This window comes from Micropterus salmoides, unplaced genomic scaffold (assembly GCF_014851395.1).
Source record: "Micropterus salmoides isolate LMB-PRFRI ecotype aquatic unplaced genomic scaffold, ASM1485139v1 Ms_hic_scaffold_16, whole genome shotgun sequence".
NCBI lineage: Eukaryota > Metazoa > Chordata > Actinopteri > Centrarchiformes > Centrarchidae > Micropterus > Micropterus salmoides.
In genome coordinates, this window is record NW_024040707.1 from 3,491,549 (window position 1) to 3,518,219 (window position 26,671).

Here is a 26,671-nt window from a genome sequence, read left to right on the forward strand (position 1 = left end):
ATCAGGCACAGCCATCGCCCAAGTGTATCTGCTGCAGATTTATCAAGTGTAACACACAAAGCTACACAAATCGGACTCATTAAATATAAAAATCAATATATTTCCGTTGTGGTTTTAAAATGGGAAAAACCAAAAAATGACTTGGTTTTGCATTCCCTTGCTGATGTATGTGCATTTTAATGGGACATTTCTTGCTTTTGTTTTGACAATCTTTTCAAATTCTCCCAAACAAGTCCACCAGAGACAATAATGTGTTCAAAGGATAATATCTTCCACCACCAGTGTTGGAAACTGTGGTCACTGAAGCAGATGTGCAGTAGCAGAGGACAGAAGTGCTGCTAAAGCCTCTCCTGCCCCTGTTACCAGTGAAAGAAAAAGCAACTGATCTTCTTAAACATGATTTAGGAGGAGATGAAACAGACATGAAAGTGAAAGCAAAGGTCAGTTCCCTTTAGGGTGGCTTTATACAACTTTTCATATATACAGTAGTACCCACCTGTAAATGCACTTTGATGTTTGGAGTTCAAGCGGGTGCACCCACAGGTACTGTGTGTCTGTGAAAGTGAATTCCTCCAGCCTAAAATGTACCCCTTCAATTAATACTGTGCCCTCAGAGCCATGTAATGAACAGCACTGAGTGTTGCAGTGAGTGGACCTCTCAGGCTTGTACAGGCCCTAATTTGTTAGTGGAGGTTGTTAGTGTTGTATGCAGACATGACCTGCAGACATGACTCAGAGCTGAAGTACAAGTTTTATGCACTATACATACAGTATTATATTGCTCAATAATTTCAGGATGTTAAGCTCTAACGTGATGCTGTCCAACAAAAGAAAAATACAGAAAAAGAATTATAGACTTGATTGTAAATGTAGGCTTAATCTTTTTGTATTGCGTAAGAAGGGAGAGGAAGATCCTGTGATTCCACTGATATGTTTTATTTTGGACTGTGACATACTGGGGAACATACAGGATTATCACAAACACACAACAGTTTATTCACATACACTTACATACGACAGTGTTAATAAAAGTCATTCACAAATGTGCAGCTAACCTCAGACCCTGCAGTAGTAAAAAAGATGATGGAGAGGGGAGGAGAGTAGAGCTGTGTTGTGCAGTGTTTGGAGGAGGGACTCCATCATTTAAAGAAGTAAGAAGTTCCTGGTTTGGCAGTGAAGAAATCTGAGAAGCAGCAGTAAACCATCAGAGCCTCAACATGAAAGTCCAACACACTTTGATCTGCTTCTTCTTCCTCTGTGAGTATTCACTTTGGATTTCTGTCACTCTCTCTTGTTACTGTGATGTTTCTTTATTTTTCTTTGTCGGCCAGTAGTGTAACAGTTTCTCATAAGTCCTTTTATATGGTTAAACATGATGATCAGATTCAAGTATGAGTCACTTTAATGGATACGTTCACATGTTTTCCTAAAACAATCCTCACATGCCCAAAGTTTAATTAGTGGTCATTCCTCGATGTAGGAGATCCCTCAGTGTAAGTGATGGGGGACAAAATCACAATGACTTCTAAAGTTTCTGAAGTTAAGATGAGGCGTAATCAGTCTGAGTTATTCAAATCAAATTAGTATCTTCCCAAAGTCATATAAGCACCAAATGTGTGTTTCCACAGACAGTGTTTGCTTGCTGAGCAGTGGTGGAGGGATAGTAACAAAAAGAGGGACATTTGTACTAAAAAGAGGGCTAGACCCACTTGATTTATGTAAGTCAGTGCTGAAGTACCATATTTACTCTGAATACTGAATGAGGACTGCAGATTGTGTCCCTCCATCACTTTAATAAGGCTAGTATGGTCAGAAGAAACACTACAGAGAAAGCACAAAATACTCTTTCAATGTACCTATGAGCTTGAGTAATGCTTTACGAAAGACTTGAAAAACCTACCCTTCACATTATAGTTCATTACAATACTTGTTGCTTCCTCAAAATAAATTGAGGAAGGAAAATTAAGGACACAAACTTACCCAACTACCTTTACTGTTAATGAGTGTACATCAGTATCGGTTAAATTAAGGTGCAGCTGACAGAAACTTCAAACAAGTTTGCTTCTTTGCCAGCAGTCTGCAAATATCATTCTGTTTATCTTTCATTTAAAAAACGTCACACTTTTTTTCATACATGTTTGTTTTTAAGGTTGCAATTATTAATTATTATGATTATAGATTATCTGCAGATTATTTTAGTGATTATTCAATAATTGTTTTGTAAAGAAAATGTCAGATAATAGTGAAAATTGCCTTTAACATTTCACACAGCCCATCTGTTTTTGATACATCACTTTCAGGGACATTACATTGACTTACATTCATTCTCTGGAGACTTACCATAGTCTCACTGTGCTCTTGTGGTTTGTGACTTAAAAACTGACTTTGAAGATTTGCTTCACAATATTTATATTCATTATTGTTGGCTCACCTTTTAAATGCAGATTTTAGTATTTCACAGCGTTTTGTTGGTGATCCGTTACTGTTTGTTCTGCTATATGTTGTGCTATGATATATTTTTGGTCTAGGTTTGTTACAGTTTTCCACTGTTCACTAATCAGTTCTAAATTAATGTCATGCTAACAACAACAGCTTAGTAGTAGGTTTGTGTGTGTTTCACTATTGTGCGAATAGTAAAAGTTATCCTCTTTTAACTTTCATACAGTTGTATGAAAGGAGAAAAGGGAAGAAAGAAAGGAGGAAAGAGAAAAGAAGAGAAAGTACCAAAAATAACAGCAGCAAAACGTAAAAATGTACATGTTAAATGATCTGGCGGGAATCAGTTACTTGTTATCATTTACATTTTATTGATTTTATTTATACAGGGGAGAATAAAAGATGATGGCTATAAGAAGGACAGAGATGTCAAAGCAAAGAGTAACGTTCACTTGCAGTGACAGTCTATGAAGTTCAGACAATAACTATTGTTCTTACTCTTTAAACAGTATCAGCTCTGGAGGATGGAAACACTGGTCTCCCAAATGCCCCAATCAATGCGTTTACAGGAACTGAAAGAGGAGATATTACAGTTACATGCTCCTTTTCTTCATCTGGAAACTGGATGATCTTCTGCAAGAGAGAATGTAAACTACAGGACACCCTCATTGAAACAACTCGTATCATAAAACGGAGAGGCAGATACAGCATCACACATAAAGGAGGAAATGTTTTTGTGAGCATCACACAGCTGACCAAGTCTGACTCAGGATGGTACAGGTGTGGTTTGGGTGAATCTTTGTCATCAGCTTTATTCGAAAGCGTTCAAATCATTGTTGTAGATGGTGAGTTTCTAACAAAAAGCATGAAAATTTTTGTTTTTGTTGTTTGAAGAAAAGTTGTAATATTTACTGACAGCTACAAGATAATTTTGTTATCCATTTTTTTTGGTCATTTAAGGGGGGGCGGGGGCATCAAACACCTTATCAGCACAGAAATACGGATATTAAAAGTAGTAGGGATACAGACTCAAAAAGAACGGTACTGATAATTGTTAGTGACAAATACAATAGGACCACTAATAGCAATTGTAACATGTGTTGAGCAGGAACATGGAATCAGCAGTTGACTCACAACCACAGATCTAGACTCCACAGCAGAAACTTGTCATGACTGGGATCTTAATCCCCAGACCTGCTTCATGGAGGGCAGTGACAGTGGCAGTGACACTGCCCCTGAGTGTTAATAGAGGGAGAATCAAACTAGGCATGAGTCTAGGGTTGTCCCCGACTAAGGATTTACAGAGTCAAATCAGAATCGTCAAGTCCTGTCTTTGTACACGGCAATTGCGAGCGTGGGGGGGGGATTTGGATTTATTCACGGACATTGAAAACATTTATTGGAAGTTTTATTCTTTTTACATGTTTCTTTACAGCATTAAACGTTGAAATGTATATTGTAATAGGCTGTATATTAACTTATTGTGAGAAAACTGGTGGTTCTAAGTATAATCGGACGTTGAGCACCCCCATATTGCCAAAATAGCACAGTCCTTGTTTCACTGTGAAGCTTTGACTGTGAGATTGACAGTCGAATCAGGCTCCGCCCATCGAAGCATCGAATCTTTGACTATTGGGGGTCAGCCCTACATGAGTCTTATCCACTGTGCTATGGATCATGTACTCCCACCCCTTAAACATATATTCATACTCTAACTCGCACATACATACTTAACCTTGCGCATACATACTCAAATCACACATACCTTATATACTTACGTATGACAGCATGCATGTATGTGTGAGCGTGTATGTAGGCGGGTTCAAATAAAAGATTGGGTAAAATATATAAAGAAAGTTGACAACACCACCTAGGGAATATTAAAAGCCCTAGAACTCAAAGGCTACATTCAGACTGCAGGCCAAAGTGACCTAAATCAGATTTTTTTGCTCATATGTGACAGAGCCGCTATAAATGCTATAAAAGCTTCACAAAAGTCATAATAAAACATGTGGATCCCTTTCATCTCTACCTCGCTAATCATCAGCTCACAAATTCTCATTTTCTTACACCTGAAATCCAACAGATCGCGAGCTCTCTTCTGAGTTATATCGGAGACCTTTTTGAGGAGACACGCCACTCAATCACATTCTCAGTACAACTCCATGGGGAAAGCCCGTAACGGTAAAGATGGCAGTTATCCCTCCCCTCCCACTAGAAAGCCAATCCTCTGCTTTTAACAGCCAAGCGGGAAACATTTCAGCCAATCGTATGGTTCCACTGACGTAAGGGTCTGTTTTACGCGCGGTAGAACCGGTTGGAAAAAATGCTTTTTAAATCTTATTGTGAGGAAAAGTTGTCAAACTTTTTCAGTGATTTTTATCAGAATTTATTGCTGATTCTATTCATGTAGTTTTTTTGTCCTGGTGACCTGTAAAAGTGCAGTTCTGGCTCCCTGTTAATTCATTTAGATAGGAGCCTGTTCTTCTTAGTCCGAAATAGTTGCCTGGAGGTGTTGCCAAGATGGCGGCTGAGTGGCATGACTTGCCTATAAGGACTTTGGTTACATGCATGCTACTTGTCTGTGTCACAGTGGAGAGAGATCCAGTGCCAGAATCCGTAATGAAAAAGAACAGAAAGTTGCAAACACTTGTCATAATTGGAGAGAAATGTGAACCGTGAGAGCACAATGAAAAGCAGGAGTCTCCCGTGAAAATCTTGCGGGTTAGCAAGTAGGAGCTAACCGGAGCTAACCTCTGTGGCTCCTTGTTTTTACTTCTGTACAACAGCGTGCTGCGTGTGACATCGTTTTATTCTTCTGCGCATTCGGGTTACTTTAAGACCATGGTCAGTACACACTGAAATCTACAAACCGCTAGCTATGCGAACAACAAGCCTGTTGTTACGAACAACAGAATTCAGGTTTAAGGGACTTCCGCGTTCGCATCAGGTCTCTGACTGGAAGCTTCCCGCTTGGTGCAAGCAAAGGATTCAATTTTGGCCTGGGCGGCTTCTCATAAGTTTACACTTAAAGTGAAATAAAAATGTGTGTTCATATCTCTGGAAAGTTTTCATTCCCATCACTGTGAACCAGTGTTGGGCAGTAACATCTTACTGTAATATTATTATTTCCCAGTAACTAGTACTGTTGAAGCATCTGCTGAAGCAGCACAGCAAAATGAAACTTACAGAAAGAATCTCAGGCAGCTACAGTCACTGATGCTTGGACTCGTCGGGAGAGAGTGATGTTAACGTAACGTTTTGTAAAAATACTGAATACTGCTCTTATATGTGCATAAATGTCCCTTACATGTACAGAAAAACAGTAGTTCAAAAGTCGCAATTTACTTGAGTAACTTTTTTATTTCAGCCGGTGGCGTAAAGAAACCATATATGTTTTGTAGAAAACACACTCCTTGCTGCTGTTATGAACATGATATTAGTTAATAAGTCGGGAGAGACTGCTTTTTTGGTGGGTGAAGGGGGGTGGTAGTGAAGTGTTTCCCATACATTGATTTATTTGTTATCACCAAGTAATAATTAAAGTAATATTATTACTTTTTTAAAGAGTAATACGTAACTAGTTACTTCTTGCAATTTCTGAGTAACTTGACAAAAACTGCTGTGAACATTGATAAATGTTCATTTAAAATAATTCAGCTGACACATGGACACAGACTGTACACTGATTTCTCTAATCAGGATTTCTTTGTTGTTGTTGTTTATAGCTCCAACCACTTCAACAACAAAATTGTCTCTACTGGATATTACAACATCAATCCCATCAGCCTCCACAACAACAACAACAACAACAACAACACAGAGTTCAAGCTCTCAGACTGAGCAGCAGCAGCAGCAGGCTTGGACTGCATCATCTAAAGGTTCATCCACACACTGTTTGATAGATAAAATTCTATAACAGAAAGCAATGACATGTAACTATCCTACCGGCACCTAGCAAAGCCTCTCAGCCAGTGGCTCTGGAGAAGTGCCCGGTCAGAGAAGACTGTGAGGAAATAAGCCAGTGAAACATAAGCTACCTTATAGCCGGGACTTTGGCTCTCTATAGGGGTTAGATGAAGGATCGGAGTGAGCAATGGCTGTCCTAAAATCATTTGATTCAAGGTGGAATGAGGTCTAACATGACAAGGCATTTCCTGCAGCAACTGTCCCCCATTTGAAGACCCTGTGCTCCTGAATGAGCTAAAAAATCATATCCCCCTGAATCACCCAAGCTTCAGTCTTCTTCACCAGCAAGATTTAGCATAACTGTTATGTAACTGTTGTAAGTAGTAACTGTAGAAACTACTGCTCTATGGTCGCATGCAGTTACATTTTTACCTGATTTCGATTTATGGTTAGATCGTTGTCTGGAACTAAGTTTGAGGTATCCTGATTTTATTGGACATCTGCCAGCCAATCAGAAATTAGTATTTTCCATAAACATGGTATATTGCTACTAAGAAGAAAATTAAATGCCAAATACTTATTTTTCCATTTTATGTCTGACATTTTTATGTGACTTAATTAAGTGAAGTGAGCTCTGACAGACTATTTACACTTCATGGATAGACCCTGCGGGTGAAAACCTTTATAACTCTCCAATAGGAAAGAAGGCAGCGTCCCAAGGAATTAAGATTTCCTCAAGAAAAGATTCTTCTGCAGTACTTAAATATACGTGTTGTGTATTTATGTAAGCTATATTCTTTTGTTTTTAGGATTTGATATCTTGTTTAAAATAGGACAGTTATTTAGGTGTTACTATTAGTTTGACAGTCCTGCATGAACAGGGCCTCAGGTCCTACATGTTAAATCATCATTTATTAATCAGGAAGCATCTGAAAGACACCCGTTTTTCTTCTCTTCAATTTCCACCACAGGTTGGACCTCATCCACCGCTCTTCTGCTGTATGTTGTTCCGATTGTTGTCATCATTGTCATCATCTCAGGGCTGGCACTGATGATAGTCTGTATTCAGAGGAACACGAAACCTAAAGGTGAGGCAACAACGGAAACTTCCCATTTCAAAGTAAGAACCATTTGCAATAAATCTTTGTTTTTTTGTTTTTTGTGACAGTGTAGCTCTGCTCATGTAATTCTCTGGAACAAATCTGAGCAAGCATGAAACAGACTGTCCCTGAGCTCACACACCCACAAAATGTAATAAACATTTAAAGAATGTTAAAGACACAAACAAACTCAAATAAATGCTAATACATGAGGAAGTTGGGGAGGTGGAAAGACTGATATTTCATGAGCAGGCAAATAGATATTTCGAAAATACACACTTTTGTTTCCAGCTGTTTGCCAGTTTTGTAAACCTACAGTGTGCTAGTAGTTAGATCAGTATAGAGACTTCAACAGCATTTTGTAGCCATGCTAGGAGTGCGGCTCTAGAGATGGCATTGTTAGTTGGTCAGTCCATCACTGTGGTCAACAACTGTTGGATGGAATGCCATCTTTGTACAGAAAGATTTGTCTCTTGTGACTGTGGTTGGTGTTTTATCATTGGCTGCTGTCCTGTTGCTTTAACCCAACAAGGTTGACCATCCAACCTCATCTGCACTTTCAATAATTACTCATCATAATAGAGAAAAATACTTTTGTCTGTTTCACAGGTTTGCAGACCAGAGGAAGTTCAGACGGGACAAACATTGAGGTGACTTTCTTTAACTCTTTGATTACGCTCACTGTTGGATAAGATGTACCAGTGCAGGAGACAATCATTAGAGATTTTCTGAGGATTAGTATCAGGACTTATTTTATTAGATGGTATTGGATTATGTTGGATGTACGACCAGGCTGAGCCAGTTAAGCCTGGTCCCCACCTTCACCAGCTTTTTAAACTTTGTCAAAAAATACTCCATTAACTTTCTACTATAATCAATAATTTTGCAATCAAAAACTTCTCTGGAGACAGTCAAGATAAACCCGTACAACATCCCAGCAGGTCGGAGCATGATGTCAATCCTGTGGTCTGCATAGATATCCCCCTGTGGGATGGTTTGCCCCCTCCTCTCCTTATGATGAGCTTCTTATCCTTTGCTGATATGCTGCTTACACATGTTGTTTTACCAATTAACAATGTTTTCCAGCTGTCATTCATTACTGTGTTGTTGATTTTCTATATTTTTGCATTACTGGATAAGAAGTTCTCCATTATGTTTCAACTTCAGTTTCACCGTATTTTTTATAAGTTATACATGCATAAGTTGACAGACAATTACATATATATATATATATATATATATATATATATAATGTGATACAGTACCCAATATTGTACACCATGATAATCAGATTTCAATCTGTAGCACAAGGAAATGAGTAACACATCTGTTAATGTTTTGCAATATTTTATCTTTACTTATATTTTTTAACTAACCTAAAACCATCAAAATGATTAACCTATAAATCTAAAAGTTTGTAGACAGTGGATTCAAGTAGTGAGGGGTTTCACAGTGGAAAAGAAATCAAAATGTCAACAGAAACTAAATCACTTCTGCAGCATAAATTCTCTTTCTTCACTTCTCACATCACTTAGATGTTCAAAATATAGCTAAGCAGAGAACTTATTTCTCCACACTCATGCACAAACTGGTTGTTGTGTGTTAGTTTTCATTTCCTGCCTCCTGCTCTCAGGAGTCACCTCGAAAAATATATTTTAAAGGATGTAACTGTATTTCACTGTAGGTCATTCCTTGTCAAATTGTTTGTGTTTTTTGTTTTCAGATTGCCCTCTATGAGAACTGTCCTCCAGTTTGTGATTCTGAATCCACCTACGAGAGCCTCGATCCAGCCAGCAGGGATCAGAACCAGACCTACGCTACACTCACACACACACACAACACAAATGATGCTGTTTGTGTCTCACTGAGCACTGCAACTCTGCCATATACTCAGGTATTCAGGTAGATTAACGCTTTCTCACCAAGAAGCAGTCCACATGATCTTTAGCAGGTTTTAAAACTGAAAAAAGCACTTAGACCTACACGTTAGTGGTTCCATTACAGTTTGGATTCAGACCAGAACTTAAAAAATTAGACCTTCCCCGACAGTCTTGGTTTCTTGTAACAGCCTGTGGACAGATGTAAAGGGCTCAGGATTGCTTTTCTGGCTAAATCCAAAGGATGAGATGTTTATATGCTCCCGGTGCCTTCTTTTCTGCTCCCCTACAGAAACAACAAAATAACTTTTTTTTCTGTCCACAGATAACTGAAAAAAACATAAACCACCAAAACAATGTTGAGGGTATACAGTATCTCACAAAAGTGAGTACACCCCTTGCATTTTTCTAAATATTTGATTATATCTTTTAATGTGACAACACTGAAGCAGATTGAGCTTTGGATTTGGATAGATTGATCTTATACCCAGAAAATATGCTAAACTGATTGATCATCCCAATCGATGCTGGAACTGATAAGGTCAGATAAAAAACCCATCAGCATAAAGAGTTATTTTATGATGCTTTTCCTCCACTAGTTAACCATTTATAGAAGGTGCACTTCTAAGAGCCTCGGCCAACGGTTCTTGGCAAGTGCAAATTAAAGAGGCGATAGAGGGCAACCCTGCCTGGTGCCCCTATAAGTGCTTAACCCATTAGTCAATACCGCAGCTTGAGGATCGGAATATAAGACCTTAAACCATTTCACAAAATCATATCCTTGACTAAACTTATCTAATGTATAAAATAAATATGCCCACTTGACTCTGTGCTTTCTCTGCATCGAGGGAGAGCACCAATCCATCTACAGATTTCTCTTTATAGGACTGAATAACATTATGAAGACGTCAAATGTTGTGAGTTGAATTTTGCCCCTTTATAAAGCCAGTTTGGTTTTCTTTGACTGTTATAGGCAAAAGATCCTCTGGTCGAGTGACAAGGATTTTAGAAAGCAGTTTCCTGTCAACATTCAGAAGGGGTTGTCTATGAGGGGAAGTCTATGGGTCTCTATGATAACAAGATTCAGAAATACTGGCCTCCTCAAAAGTCTGTGGTAGTTCCATGGTCAAGACGGAATAATTAAACATTTCTAGCAATGGTTCCAAAATCAAGTTTTGAAAACAATACAAGCTCAAATGTACATTGAAAGAGTTTTTTCTCTGTAGTTTTTCTTCTGTCAATACTGGCCTTATTAAATTGATAGGGGGACAAAATCTGCAGTCCTCATTCTGTGTACAAATGCATTCTGAGTAAATTTGAGACTTCAACACTCTGAGTTACATAAATCAATTGGGTCTCTTACAATGGTGCCATCTTTTTAGTACGAATGTCCCTCTTTTTGTTACTGTCTTTCCACCACTGCTCAGTAAGAAAACACTGTCTGTGGAAACAAAACGTGGACATTTGGTAATAAAATGACTAATTTCATTTGAATGACTGATTCCAGTATCTAGATCTAGATCACAGGATAATCATCAGTAGATGGCGGCCGTGAGGCTTGACACAGTACAAGATGCGTTCCTGTCTGTCTCTTTAATTTTTGCGTTATTTGTATTTGAAGTGTCGTGCTTGATCCAGCACACTCAGTACACTCCAGTACACTTCTCATAGTGATCTGGGTCCATCCACATCCCTGCTGGAGAAATTACGGGATCTAAACATATCAAGCCTTTCAACATCATGGCTGCCGACCAAAAAAAGCCGCCGCTCAGGAACCTTTGCTAGGTTCAGGAGACGCCCTTATCCGCCACCGCTCCCAGCCCTCTTGTTGTCAAACGTGAGATCTCTTCGGCACAAAATGGACGGACTTCAAAGTATGATACAAACCAACAAAGACTACAGTGCAACACTGCTCTGCCATCTGTCTGACGGGGACCTGGCTGGATCAATCAGTACCCGATCAAGCGGTAACACCTCCAGGCTTCACATTACATCGTGCTGATAGATCACCTAAACTATCGCACAAGTCGAAAGGCGGTGGTATCTGCATAATGATCAATGAATGCTGGTGTACAAATTCTACAGAACTCGTCCATGTATGCTCACCTCACCTGGAATACCTCTATGTCAAATGCAGACCGTCATTCCTCCCGCGGGAATTTGCGTCAGTGATCATGATCTGTGTGTATATTCCACCTGAGGCTAATGCTATCAACACCATAGCTGAGTTAGCCAACTGCGTCTCCTCAGTGGAAAATATACACCCGGACGCAGCAGTTATTGTACTTGGGGACTTTAATCAGACTAATCTATCGGCTGAGCTCCCCAGCTACCATCAGCAAGTAGCTTGCCCTAGCAGAGGAACCAACACGTTGGACCACTGCTATACTACCATCAAAGAAGCTTACCGTGCCCTTCCGAGGGCTCCGTTGGGCAGGTCCGACCACACAGTGCTGCTGCTAATTCCACAATACAAGCAAAGGGTTAAATCCTCTTGGTCACCAACGAAACTTGTCCGATGCTGGTCCCCTGAGGCTGTCGAAAACCCCTGTGGTTGTTTCGCATGCACAGATCGGGAGGTTTTCCAGGCTGCAGGTGATCTCCATGATGTCACGGACGTAATAACGTCATATGTCAACTATTGCGTGGACCTCAGCTCACCTATCAGGAAACAAAGAACAATATATGGCTGCCAAATACAAACTGAGATCTGCAATGAGAAGAGCCAAATCCAATTATGCCACTAAACTTGAAGAACAAATTACTACTTATGACACACATTCATTTGGAAAAAACTCCAAAACATGACAAATTATAAAAAGAAGCCCACTATTACATCTGACAGCGATAATCATCTTTTTGATACACTCAACCTCTTCTATGGGAGGTTTGAGCAGGTACCTGTTATACCACCATCCACCCCCGACCCTCTCCCTGCCCCCCCTTTTACTATTTACGAGGAGGAAGTGAGGAGCATCTTCAGGGGACTTAAGAGGAATAAAGCCCCAGGCCCAGATAACATCTGTCCTACCGCTCTTTACCACTGCGCTGCAGAACTGGCTGGGGTCTTTGCCAATATTTTCAATACCTCCCTCCGTCAAAACTCAGTATCTAAGTGCTTTAAAGAATCCATTATCATCCCAGTTTTCAAAACCAAGACCATCTCTTGCCTCAATGATTATCGACCTAATGCGTTGACATCAGCAGTTATGAAGTCATTTGAGCGCATCGTACTCAGTTACCTAAAAACTGTCACCATCCCCCTCATGGACCCGTTCCAATTTGCATACAGAGCCAACAGGTCAGTTGAGGACACCGTCAACTTAGCAATTTATCACATACTGAATCACCTTGAGTCCGCAAATACATATTCCGTTTATGGATTTTAGTTATTTTAATATATAATTCAATAAACCCGGCCAGACTGCTTAATATACTACTGGACATGAATATGGACCCTTGCATCAGTTACTGGATTCATAGTTTTCTATGGAATAGGCAACAGAAGGTAAAGATTAAAAATAATACATCCTTCCCTCTGTTACTCAGCACAGGTGTACCTAAAGGCTGTGTCCTCTCACCCTGGCTTTTTCCATTTTCCCCTCTACACAAACCATTTTACATCACACCACAGTTCTGTCAACCTATATAAATATGCGGACAATACAACTATTGTAGGACTCATTACCAACAACCAAGAAACTGCATACCATGCACAGATCAACCAAGTAGTGACCTGGTGTACAGACCATGATCTTTTACTTAAGTTCTTTTATTTTTGATGTTTTATTGTCGATCTGAGACGTCAGCCATCCTCCAAAACACCTGTGCTCACTGATGGCGAACCCATCTCCATCACTGATACATTCAAATTTCTTGGGATACACATCTGTAACAATCTTAAATGGAAAATCAACACAGATAATATCTACAAAAAAGCTCAGCAAAGACTTTTTCATCTTCGACAGCTTAAGAAGTAAGGTCTCATCTCCTGCTTCTACATGACCATCATTGAAAAAGCATCTTCATCTCATCCATCACAGTCTGGTTTGGCAGTCTTGACTCATTTTCCCGGAAGAAATTACAGCGTATCATTAACAGAGCATCTAAAGTTATCGGTTCACCCTTACCATCCCTTGAATCACTCTATCACAAACGGACACTATGCAGAGCCCACAAGATAATTACTGATACTTCCCATCCTGCACATTTCGCCTTCAAACTATTGCCCTCTAGGAGGCGTTACAGGACAATAGCCTGCAGAACAACTCGCTTTAAAAACAGTTTTATTCCAAAAGCGATACACATTCTGAACTCTGATCTCTGAACGCTGAGGACAGTGGATTAAGCATGACCCCTCATGTATTATGTGCTATATAGTAATGTGGTGTCTGTAATATGTATGTATGTATGTTATTTAGACATTAACATATAAAGTATCTATTATCTAAATGTTGGAACCTGTATCACAAAAGCTGTACTGGAAACAAATTCCACCAGCCTGGCTGTGTGGTCATTAAATTAAATCAATCAAATCAATCAATTAATCCTGTTATCACGGGAGAACAGAGTTAAAAAAATGTCTGAATAGATGCCCACTTAGGGCTTCCGTACCTTGCTGCTGTTATGAATATGATGATGTGTTCTTATTCAGATGTCATGTTGTTCTCTGATGAATTCTGCTACTAGTTTCTGCAGCAGCATTTCCACAATATAATCCAGCCAATTGAAAATTAATGTAAATCAATTTAAACTAAACTAAATGTTTACTATCCATTATTTGTTGTTGCTCATTTATGTATTTCATGTTAGAAAGCAAGTGAATTGGAAAACAGCTAAAAGTGTAAAAACAGCAGCCACCATAACAACTGCTGTAGAGTCAGTTCATCTCATCTTCACCTCTTCTGCTCACTTGATCTCTCTGTATTGTTCCTTGTACCTTCTGTCACCTCTTACACCACCCTCATTAACCTGCAGTTTGTTTTACAGTTAGTGTACAACACAGGAAGTACTGACCACCAGGGTTCTCTGTTCATCTTTCCAACAGCACTGTGTGGTGTTATACACTGTGTGTGTGTGTGTGTGTGTGTGTGTGTGTGTGTGTGTGTGTGTGTGTGTGTGTGTGTGTGTGTGTGTGTGTGTGTGTGTGTGTATGTGTGTGTATGTATGTGTATATATATATATATACATACATACATACAGTCCACATTGGGCCATATCAGCCATTTTCCTTCGCTGGTGCCATGTGACTCGTTAGTGAGGTCTCAGGTGTGAATGGGGAGCAGGTGTGTTAAATTTGGTGTTATCGTACTGGTCACTTCAACATGGCACCTCATGGCAAAGAACTCTCTGAGGATCTGAAAAAAAGAATGCTTGCTCTACATAAAGATGGCCGAGGCTATAAAAAGATTGCCAAGACCCTGAAACTGAGCTGCTGCACGGTGGCCAAGACCATACGGCGGTTCTACAGGACAGGTTCCACTCAGAACAGGCCTTGCCATGGTCGACCAAAGAAGTTGAGTGCACGTGCTCAGCATCTCTTACGTAATCTTAAATGCATGCACAAGTGAAAATCCGTTTTAAATGCATCACTCCAAATGCAGAATACATTAAATCAATTCATTTTAACACTCATCCTGCTCTCATTTCTTTCTGACGTTAAAAAGGAGAGAAAAGGCCTTCCTCCTGCTCCTTTAATCACAGATAAGGCTGCTTGTCTCTTCACAACTGTCACATTAGCAAATATTGCCTTCTTTGCAGTTCAAAACAATAATTTTGACATCATCAGGGGATATGTATAGAGAATGTTATCTCAAAATACAAGTTTTAAAACTTATTAAAAAATATTATAAACTCAGAATAATATAAATTTAAAGCTGAAAACTCCTCTTATCTTCACACCTCTTTTCACGCTTCCCTTCGTGTGAGACGCCTTTTTTATTTATCTTAAGGGTTGAGTTGCCAGCAAGAGCGAACTTTCGCTTCCTCTTTACTGGGAATCAACATATATATAATCTGAAATATGATCATGTACAACAGTAGCTCTCTGGAGGTTGAGCAAATGTCAGGGCAGAAGAGACTGCAGAGACACACTAAAACATAAAACTGTATTTAAAAAAAAAAAACGTCTTCCTCACTTCATCTCTGTACTCTTGCAATCCGAGCTAAGCAGTCAACAATTATCAGTCTTAAAGCACAGGTCATCAGAGTTAAAGCACAGGCAAATCATATGGCTGGTATATGTGTCAGGGAGTCAAATTCTTTCTATGAAGGCCTCCAAAGAACCAGAACCAGTTGCTTCCAGTGTCCTTTTCTTCACACTTTTCTCATTCTCGCAACAATATATATGCACAAACACATTTTGAAGCATAATGAGTGTATTTATAGCTTTTGTAATAGCTTTTCTTTTTTTTATGATGTACTTGATTGTGCTTTTCAGAGGTTTTCTTAAAACCTTATTTTTACTAAAATGTGATATAGTAAAGTTCCCTGCAACCCTGACCATCTGACCATCTTCCTGACTGATCAGACAGAGTGGAAGGAGTGAAGTGATAGAGGCAGTTCTACTTCAGTTGAATGATTTGTCTCCATCAGGATCAAATTCAGAATGAATATCCACCATGTTCTGTTCTTCTGCTTCTTCTCAGGTGAGGACTGATTACCTGACTGTCTCTTTAAAGCTGTATCACACACTTTTTGGTCACTGTGTTCTTTATTCAGGTGTCCTGTTGTTCTCTGATGTTTTCTGTTACTAGTTTCACAATCTAATCCATTTGAAAATAAATGTAAAGCAATTTAAACTAAACTTAATATTCATCATCCGTTATTAATAGCTGCTCATTTATCTAGTTAATGTTAGAAAGTAGGTGAACCCTGGCTTTTTCCATTTTCCCCTCTACACAAACCATTTTACATCACACCACAGTTCTGTCAACCTATATAAATATGCGGACAATACAACTATTGTAGGACTCATTACCAACAACCAAGAAACTGCATACCATGCACAGATCAACCAAGTAGTGACCTGGTGTACAGACCATGATCTTTTACTTAAGTTCTTTTATTTTTGATGTTTTATTGTCGATCTGAGACGTCAGCCATCCTCCAAAACACCTGTGCTCACTGATGGCGAACCCATCTCCATCACTGATACATTCAAATTTCTTGGGATACACATCTGTAACAATCTTAAATGGAAAATCAACACAGATAATATCTACAAAAAAGCTCAGCAAAGACTTTTTCATCTTCGACAGCTTAAGAAGTAAGGTCTCATCTCCTGCTTCTACATGACCATCATTGAAAAAGCATCTTCATCTCATCCATCACAGTCTGGTTTGGCAGTCTTGACTCATTTTCCCGGAAGAAATTACAGCGTATCATTAACAGAGCATCTAAAGTTATCGGTTCACCCTTACCATCCCTTGAATCACTCTATCACAAACGGACACTATGCAGAGCCCACAAGATAATTACTGATACTTCCCATCCTGCACATTTCGCCTTCAAACTATTGCCCTCTAGGAGGCGTTACAGGACAATAGCCTGCAGAACAACTCGCTTTAAAAACAGTTTTATTCCAAAAGCGATACACATTCTGAACTCTGATCTCTGAACGCTGAGGACAGTGGATTAAGCATGACCCCTCATGTATTATGTGCTATATATAGTAATGTGGTGTCTGTAATATGTATGTATGTATGTTATTTAGACATTAACATATAAAGTATCTATTATCTAAATGTTGGAACCTGTATCAAAAAGCTGTACTGGAAACAAATTCCACCAGCCTGGCTGTGTGGTCATTAAATTAAATCAATCAAATCAATCAATTAATCCTGTTATCACGGGAGAACAGAGTTAAAAAAATGTCTGAATAGATGCCCACTTAGGGCTTCCGTACCTTGCTGCTGTTATGAATATGATGATGTGTTCTTATTCAGATGTCATGTTGTTCTCTGATGAATTCTGCTACTAGTTTCTGCAGCAGCATTTCCACAATATAATCCAGCCAATTGAAAATTAATGTAAATCAATTTAAACTAAACTAAATGTTTACTATCCATTATTTGTTGTTGCTCATTTATGTATTTCATGTTAGAAAGCAAGTGAATTGGAAAACAGCTAAAAGTGTAAAAACAGCAGCCACCATAACAACTGCTGTAGAGTCAGTTCATCTCATCTTCACCTCTTCTGCTCACTTGATCTCTCTGTATTGTTCCTTGGACCTTCTGTCACCTCTTACACCACCCTCATTAACCTGCAGTCTGTTTTACAGTTAGTGTACAATACAGGAAGTACTGACCATCAGGGTTCTCTGTTCATCTTTTCAACAGCACTGTGTGGTGTTATACACTGTATATATATATATATATATATATATATATATATATATATATACAGTCCACATTGGGCCATATCAGCCATTTTCCTTCGCTGGTGCCATGTGACTCGTTAGTGAGGTCTCAGGTGTGAATGGGGAGCAGGTGTGTTAAATTTGGTGTTATCGTACTGGTCACTGGGAGTTCAACATGGCACCTCATGGCAAAGAACTCTGAGGATCTGAAAAAAAGAATGGTTGCTCTACATAAAGATGGCCGAGGCTATAAAAAGATTGCCAAGACCCTGAAACTGAGCTGCTGCACGGTGGCCAAGACCATACGGCGGTTCTACAGGACAGGTTCCACTCAGAACAGGCCTTGCCATGGTCGACCAAAGAAGTTGATTGCACGTGCTCAGCATCTCTTACGTAATCTTAAATGCATGTACAAATGAAAATCCGTTTTAAATGCATCACTCCAAATGCAGAATACATTAAATCAAGTCATTTAAACACTCACCCTGCTCTCATTTCTTTCTGACGTTAAAAAGGAGAGAAAAGGCCTTCCTCCTGCTCCTTTAATCACAGATAAGGCTGCTTGTCTCTTCACAACTGTCACATTAGCAAATAGTGCCTTCTTTGCTGTTCAAAACAATAATTTTGACATCATCAGGGGATACGTATAGAGAATGTTATCTCAAAATACAAGTTTTAAAACTTATTACAGAATATTATAAACTCAGAATAATATAAATTTAAAGCTGAAAACTCCTCTTATCTTCCCACCTCTTTTCACGCTTCCCTTCGTGTGAGACGCCTTTTTTATTTATCTTAAGGGTTGAGTTGCCAGCAAGAGTGAACTTTCGCTTCCTCTTTACTGGGAATCAACATATATAATCTGAAATATGACCATGCTGATAATGTTTCACATAAAACTGCTCTCTGATAGCACTGCCATTTCTATATTTATACTCCACACACATACATGCACTTATGCTCAGTCTCACATCTAAGACTGTGACCTGTTGTGCAGTGATGTGTCAACCTGAGCACAGGTAATCACGAACAAGAAACACATAAGTCTCTTACTGATCCGACCATTTGTCTTTAAATTTTAACAGGACAAGGGTGTTGAAATTATTTCGCGTGTGTGTGATTTAATAAAATTTTCAGTCAACATATTCTGGATCAAACTAAAGATAGCAAACCAACAGAAAGAGAGATAGAGGAAGGAAATATAAAATTAAAGCACATTCATCTTCCTGACTGATCAGACAGAGTGGAAGGAGTGAAGTGATAGAGGCAGTTCTACTTCAGTTGAATGATTTGTCTCCATCAGGATCAAATTCAGAATGAATATCCACCGTGTTCTGTTCTTCTGCTTCTTCTCAGGTGAGGACTGATTACCTGACTGTCTCTTTAAAGCTGTATCACACACTTTTTGGTCACTGTGTTCTTATTCAGGTGTCCTGTTGTTCTCTGATGTTTTCTGTTACTAATTTCACAATCTAATCCATTTGGAAATAAATGTAAAGCAATTTAAACTAAACTTAATATTCATTATCCGTTATTAATAGCTGCTCATTTATCTAGTTAATGTTAGAAAGTAGGTGAATTTGAAAACAGCTAAAAGGGCAAAAACAGCAACTACCATAACAACTGCTGTAGAGTCAGTGCATCTCATCTTCACCTCTTCTGCTCACTTGATATCTCTGTTTTGTCCCTTGTACCTTCTATCACCTCTTACACCGCCCTCATTAACCTGCAGTCTGTTTTACAGTCAGTGTACAGCACAGGAAGTCCTGACCATCAGGGTTCTCTGTTCATCTTTCCAACAGCACTGTGTGGTGGAAACACTGGGCTCGTCAGCGCAAAAGTCAACATTTATACAGGAGCTGAGGGAGAAACTGGTACAATTAATTGCAACGTGTCTCTGTCTGGAAGCAGGAAGTTCTTCTGTAAGAACGAATGTAAAGCAGAAGATATTCTGGTTAAAACAGATGATGTCAGAGCTCAGAGTGGCAGATACAGCATTGAATACAGAGATGGATCTTCTGGAAGAGGAATTGTGTCTGTGACCATCACAAATCTGACCAAGTCTGACTCAGGACGGTACAGGTGTGGTCTGGGCGGGACTTCGGTTCCAGAATCATTCAGTGACTTTGAGGTCAGAGTTTCAGATGGTGAGTTTCTACTGAAAGTCATTAAACCGGATATATTTAGTAATTCAACATGTTTAGTTTTAGATTTTTAAAGCTTAGGAAAAATATACATTTAAATTGTGGGGAGAATGTGAGTGATTTATGATGTATGGACTCTCAATTTATTGATATTAGATCAAATGATTTCCCTTCTAGTCACAGCCTGTGGTTGAACTGGGCAGCTCTCAGTGTGACTCTGTGGATCTGTGTTAATGTGAAGCAGGAAGTACTGTGATCAGACGCGTCTTACAGGAAGAACAGAAAGTAACTAATGATTGTTTCTCTTTTCAGCAACTGGAATCTCTGGTTTTCTCCATACATATACTGAAGGAGAAAACGTCACACTGGGATGCAGCGATACTGTCTATGGAAGGCAGAAGTTCTTCTGTAAAGGTGAATGTAAAAAAGAAGAGGACATTATCATTGACACAGATGGGAACAGAGCTCAGAGTGGCAGATACAGCATAAAGTATGAAGCAGGATCTGTATTTGGACTGTATGTGAGCATGTCAGGTGACCAAGTCAGACACAGGACAGTACAGGTGTGGTTACGGCAGAGCTCTGTCTCCAGATTCATACCGCAAGCTTCAGATCATGGTCATAGATGGTGAGTTTTTGTTTTATTGAATGTCATAAAAATGTGTCTTCATAACCCATCTACCTCCTGTTCAGAGCACGTTAATTTAATTAAAAAAAAGTCCAAGGTGGATGTGATCCAGAAAGGGTTAATGGTGTGCAACTTAAACCCCAGCAGTATATTTTAATGATCAGATTTGCATTGATGATAATGGTATGGACGGACCTTCATCGCCAGATCCCTACCGGGAGTTTGAGATCTTTGTCTCAGATGGTGAGTTTACACTTAAAGTAAAATGAAAATAAATGAGAATAAATGTTTGTTCATGTCTCTGGAGGTCTGAAGAAATTTTTCACTGACAGCTGCTGATGTATATCCCCAGTGAACTCGGATAAATGTTCATTTAAAACCGTTCAGCTGACACACAGACACAGACTCATTTCTCTCATCAGGATTTCTGCATGTTTATGTTCACAGTTCCAACCACTTTAAAACCAACATCGACTCTACCGGTCTTTTTAACATCAGACCCATCAGTCTCTACACCAACACAGATTTCTCAGACTGACCAGCAGCAGACTGGGACAGCATCACCTCGAGGTACATCCACACACTGTTTGATGAAAATCTAAGACTGAAAGCAATGACATGCAATTGTCCTTTCAGCACCTAGCAAAGCTTCTCAGCCAGTGGCTTTGGAGAAGGTCCCAGTCAAAGCTGTGAAATGTGTGCATTGTCTCTGTGTGCATGTGTGTGTGTTAATGTGTGTATGTACAATAGATCTGCATGTTTTTATGCAAGTACATAACTGAAGTGCTTGTTTGTACATTATTCCAAGGAATAGCTCCATCAAACACAAATGACATCCAGATTTATACATCACACTCCACTTATTACAGATTTGTACAAGCGACTAACCGTCCCAGTTTCCCCATCACTCATCGTGCTGGGGGACCTAAGTGACATTAGTATAGAGGTTGACACATCATACATGCTTCTCACTGCCTTATGCATCGCCAAGAAAACTATCCTCATGAACTGGAAGGCCAAAAAGAATATTATTATTATCACCCAATATCGGAATCACCTTATAGATCACATTAGCAGGCAGTAAATGTCTGCTGTAAAAAAAACAAAGTGACACAATTCCAATCTCTCTGGTCCCCTTTGATCAACTTTATCACTTAATGGGGGTGGGTGTGTCCTGCCTTGCTGGTCAGGGTCCCGTATGGCCGGTAGGTGTGTCTGCGGTGCGGGCGTGGGGGACTGTTTATTTTATTTTTTTAATGTTGGTTGATGGCGTGGTGTTGGCGGGGGGCGGTGGTGCGGCGCTCGAGCTGCCTAGGACGGGGGGACCGGTGTTCGCCCTGTATTCGGCGTGCCGCTGCTGCGGGGTGGGTAGCCACTCTGCTTGGGTGTCGCGCGGTTGTTGGTATCGGTGCGCGGGTGGTGATTTTGACTCGCGCGCTGTGCGGATGTGGTGGCGCTCGGTGCTTGGCTGCTTGGATTCATTGTGCTTTTTCCCTGGGCAGGGTCTCTGAATGGCTGCTGGGCGTTTAGTTTGTGCATTGGAGTCCGGGGGAGGCATTTCCTCGTTGGCTTGGAGGGACCTGTTTGCGTCCCTGTTTTGCTTCATTGGCCTCGGATCCGTGCTTCCCCATTTCTCTGTCGGCCAGTTGTTGGACCCCTCTGGATACTGAGGTATATAGTTAGTTTTCGAAATGTGCAGTGTGGGTGCGTGCAGGGCTGTGCAGGGCAGTTCTTGGCCCTTGACAGGTGGGTGGGTTGGTGGTGGCATGCAGCTGAGCTAGTTGATTTTGCCTCGTTGCTGGTTTGGCTGGTGTTGCACGGCGGCTGGGAGGCGTGCTGGGCATGGGGGATGTCGGCTGGTGCTGGTGGCCTTAGTTTTTTCCGGCGGTTGGGGCGGACTTTTATTGCCGGGTGCACGGTGACCTGTGCAGCGCGTTTGCTGCCGGGCTGGGACTTGCTGCTGGTGTTTCTCTCCGCTGGCTTTCGCTGTCGTGTTGTTCCGTTTGCTCTCTCTCGTTTGCCCGACCTCGCACGCGGGATAACTGGTTGGACTTTGTCTGTCTAGTGGGTACAATATGATAGACAGGGTTGAACAAATGGCTATAACAAAATAATTTAATTTAAAAGACCTGTCCCCAGATGAAAGCATTGTTCTCAGCTGAAGAATGATTCACACACGGTTCAGTCAGTGTTGTCCGGACTTTGAATGTGGTGTCCAATTTTTCCTGGACACCTGCCAGAAAGAAAAAAAGCTGAAAATCAAATGCTTAATAGTTTTTTTGATATTTGTTGATTTTTGTGTACCTTGATTAAGTGCAATGAGCTCCGAAAGACTATTTCCACTTCATTGATGGACCCTGTGGGTGAAGTCTGGTGAACTACCCAATGAGAAAGAACGCAATGTGTTCCAGAAAATTCTTCTCGTCAAGGAATTAACTTTTCTTCAACAACATGTTCTTCTACAGAACGTCTTGGGTTACGTATGTAACCCTTGTTCGTGGCAGGGCTGAACTATGTGCCGGGTGCAGAAGGAAGGTCCAGACTGTAAAACCGGATAAAAGTGTGAGGGGTGGTCCAGCCAGCCGCGTCACAATAATCCTGGGGTGACGCCCCTGCAAGGAGGGCCCGAGTACAGTGCGCCCTTACGGCCATAGGTGAAGGCAAACTGCGCACCTGATAGGCCAGGGAAATAGTCTTAACGATCCAGTTGCTGATGGTGTGTTTAGAAGCGGGGAGCCCAGCCTTGGGGGACCCGAAACACACCAGCAACTGGTCTGCTTTCCTCCACCGGGAAGACCTCAGAGTGAAAATACTCAGTGCTCCGACCGGGCAGAGCAGATGAAGTATCCCGTCCTCCGCCGTCACATGAGGTGGGGAATGAAACGCCTGCAGCACCGTGGACCCTGCCAGTCTGGCCGGAACCTTAGGGACATAACCTGGACAAGGGTGCAGGATGGCCCTGACCCTCCCAGGGGCAATAGTTTCATTCATAGTTCAGCCCTGCCACGCCCAGAGGCGTTCCCGTAGTGTCGTCACCGACACAGTTCGAGTTCCCTCGAAGGGGAACTTAAATATGTAAATGCATGTGTATTTATGTAAACTATATTCTTTTGTTTTTAGATTTTGCATATTTAAAAATAGAACAGTTATTCAGGTGTTACTATTAGTTTGACAGCACTGCATGAACAGGGCCTCAGGTCCCACATGTTAAATCATCATTTATTAATCAGGAAACATCTGTAAAACCTCCACCACAGGTTGGATCTCCTTCACCACTGTGCTGCTGTATGTTTTCTCTATTCCTTTCATCATCGTCTTCCTCTCAGGGCTGACACTGATGATAATCTGTATTCAGAGGAACACCAAACCTAAAGGTGAGGCAACAGGAAACTCTTACACAGCAACAACAACAAGTGAAACTTCCCATTTCTCATTAAAAAAAGCATTTCAGTCAGGACGCTCACGTCAAAGTTTTAAAGACTTGCAACAATACATACTGTAGTTTGACAGTGTGGCTCTGCTCATGTAATTCTCTGGAACAAATCTGAGCAACAGACTGTCCCTGAGCTCACACAACCACAAAATGTAATGAACTAAATGCTAATACATGAGGAATGTGCACAATGAGATTTGTTTTTTTTGGTTTGTTTCATCATTTATAATAGAGAAAAATACTTTGTCTGTTTCACAGGTTTGCAGACCAGAGGAAATTCAGATGGCACAAACATGGAGGTGACTTTCTTTAACTCTTTGATTACTCTCACTGTTGGATAAGATGTACCAATGTAGGTGACAACCATTAAAGATGCCAATCCTCAGGATTGGAATCAGGGTGATATTTTAACATGCTGATCCTTTCTTTACTGAACTCTGCTGTGTTTACTCACGTTGTTGAGTTGCAGCGCAGCTCTCCTTCACGCCTACAGTGCAGCTGTGGTGTATAACATATGCTTTTGACATTACAGTTTAACATAATGCTCTGCAGCTGGTGAGAGGAACAGTGAACCCTTATGGGGGAAGTAATGATTGATGGGTGTGCAAAGAGTGAACCCTTCTATGAAATTTGACCTCTGACCCAGTGGTAGGGGGAGTAGAGATTAGTGTCTATGAAGGAACTGTGCCCTTATATGGTTTTTAGCAGAGACCTAAACATGTCCTATATAAGCTGTGTTCGATGTACAGAGAGACAGAGTGGCCATCAGGCTGGGTCACTCTCCAAGCTGCTGCAGAGCTTGTAATTGATGCTGAATTCTTTGATGTAATAAACTTTTTATAATCAAGAACAGTGTCAAGCGGATTTCTTCTCAACACATCATCGCAGCATTATCGTTCGGACACCACACAGCATTGTTCATTTTCACGCATGCGTGAAGGATCTTGGACTCTTCCGTTCACTCGTCACACGTCAGCTGCATGGGCTCCGTCAGTAGAGGAAACAGAATTGATTAGTTCACGACTCTCAACTGTGGGTCTGTTTGAGTCATTCATTCGTCACGTGACAGCTCCTACTGTGGAGCAGGAATGAACTACGCATTCACCGCTGATATTCTCCTCAGTCTTTTGTTCAATCTGCAGGCTGAGTTACTGCCACCGCCGGAGAATGAGAGGCTACGATGGCCCATAGGTCTCAGGCCTAATACAAACTAACTAAACTAATTCTGTTGTGGCTTTTGTATTAGGCCTGAAACCTACGGGCCACCGTAAGAGGCAGGTCGGCTGTTAGGTAACAGTCACTGGACTGACATTATATAGCTATTTTGATAATGTAACATTTAATAAAGCATAACGTTATTACAGAGCAGTGATGTTGTGCTAAGTTATAGTTTTAACACAGCCGTACTGTAACTTTAGTCCTGCTAGTGTTTAACATTAGAGCTAACAGCTTATGAGAGTTGTTCTGGGTCCACTTCAGAGCCCTGACAGGGTTCTACCTGGAGCTGAATTACCTCAGAGGTCGTCTCCTCTCCAAAACAAACAGACCCGGTCATTAAAACATTAAAACACAGCCACGTAGCAACGTTAGCGTTAACCCTGTAAACAGCTAACAGCTGATCCAGGTCTGCCAGAGAACGCAACGTAACTTTTCCTTTTTATTTACCAACAGAGCCGTGCTGTTGTTTCACAGCTCCTGACTGGTGAACAACCTGCAGTGTTTGAGAGATGTACTCATGTTCTCTGTTTTAGATCTTCAGATTCACAGTTTTAGTTTGGACGGGAGGTGGAAATGTAGCAAAAGGTCTGCGTTTTAAAACAAAAATGTTGTAGTGTGGAAGGGGCCTAAGACGTCTGTAAGCTCCTCACACTACAGGATCATTTGTTCTGACCAGCCTCAGCTTGGGAACAAAATGTATTCCAGGTGTAGGAGCCAAATGGGTTGTTTTCCTCCAAGCCACAGGGGGATGATGATATTGCATTGTGTTATTAGGGCCGATTCTGGCCTCATGTAATTTAAGTTCCTGTACTGATGCAAACAGGTGTTTGAAGAGGAGCAAACAGGTTTTTTTTACTGTGCTCGGATTATGTTGTTTGTTTTACTTTATATGATTTAGTGTTATGGATTGGAAGTGGACGCTGTAAGGACGCAGGAAATAAATGCCTTAAACTGCAAGCTATTGGAAAACACTGGATCGCTTTTCTGAGTACACGTTAGAAACAATAATCCAAATTAGCAACCAGTCGCGGCTAAAGTTTAGGACTTAGTCACTACACCAGGTTTTTGCCTTACAGACTGGAGGAGAGGTCATTTTCAAATAATCATTTACTTATTTTTATCAAAATGACATCATACACTTAGATGTATGGTCTGTACTACGAAGCGGGTAACTGGCTTATTCACGTAACTTCAGGAGTAACTTGGTGTCGGGTGTAACTTCCTGATTAACCCGTACTACGAAAGGTGGATAGGTGTTACTCGAGGTCTGTTGCCATGGCAATTTACGCCGCATCTCTAAACTGCTCCGAGCAGGTTTTGCTCGTGGTTAACTCGAGGTTACCCTACACATGGACTACAAACCACATCTGTACTCAGTGTTACTGATGAAAAGGGTATTAATAAACACCACTTCATAAAATATGTTTAGATTTCATCCTGATTTGCTCCACTGCGGTTGGAATGAAGTTCTGAACACAACAGCATTACGTTCAGACAGCGAGCCCTGCAGCCGGTGGGGATTTTAGAGAGTTTCTTATATGTAGCCCATCTGTAGTCTATAATTGAA

General features: G+C 40.6%; 3 protein-coding genes across 7 annotated transcripts in view; all 3 read left to right on the forward strand.

Annotated features, from left to right (window-relative positions):
* Positions 1 to 26,671, forward strand: part of LOC119905011 (polymeric immunoglobulin receptor-like) — a 94,298-nt gene that overhangs the window by 55,533 nt on the left and 12,094 nt on the right. The window lies entirely within an intron of this gene.
* On the forward strand, positions 1,077 to 10,596 carry LOC119905018 (cell adhesion molecule 1-like). The gene is made up of 6 exons (XM_038721695.1): positions 1,077 to 1,257; positions 2,946 to 3,281; positions 6,165 to 6,317; positions 7,317 to 7,433; positions 8,055 to 8,095; positions 9,169 to 10,596. The coding sequence occupies exons 1-6, from the start codon at positions 1,218 to 1,220 to the stop codon at positions 9,349 to 9,351; spliced, it is 870 nt and encodes a 289-aa protein (XP_038577623.1). The 5' UTR covers positions 1,077 to 1,217; the 3' UTR covers positions 9,352 to 10,596.
* Positions 18,927 to 24,474, forward strand: LOC119905019 (polymeric immunoglobulin receptor-like). 5 transcript variants are annotated; one of them, XM_038721697.1, is made up of 7 exons: positions 18,927 to 19,037; positions 19,484 to 19,828; positions 20,138 to 20,453; positions 20,618 to 20,696; positions 20,901 to 21,023; positions 23,711 to 23,827; positions 24,145 to 24,474. In XM_038721697.1, the coding sequence occupies exons 3-7, from the start codon at positions 20,451 to 20,453 to the stop codon at positions 24,225 to 24,227; spliced, it is 405 nt and encodes a 134-aa protein (XP_038577625.1). In that variant the 5' UTR covers positions 18,927 to 19,037; positions 19,484 to 19,828; positions 20,138 to 20,450; the 3' UTR covers positions 24,228 to 24,474. The 5 variants fall into 5 exon arrangements, 4 of the variants coding, with proteins under 4 accessions (XP_038577625.1, XP_038577624.1, XP_038577626.1 ...); XR_005444774.1 differs by lacking the exon at positions 20,618 to 20,696; XM_038721698.1 differs by lacking the exon at positions 18,927 to 19,037 and having other exon boundaries at positions 19,467 to 19,828.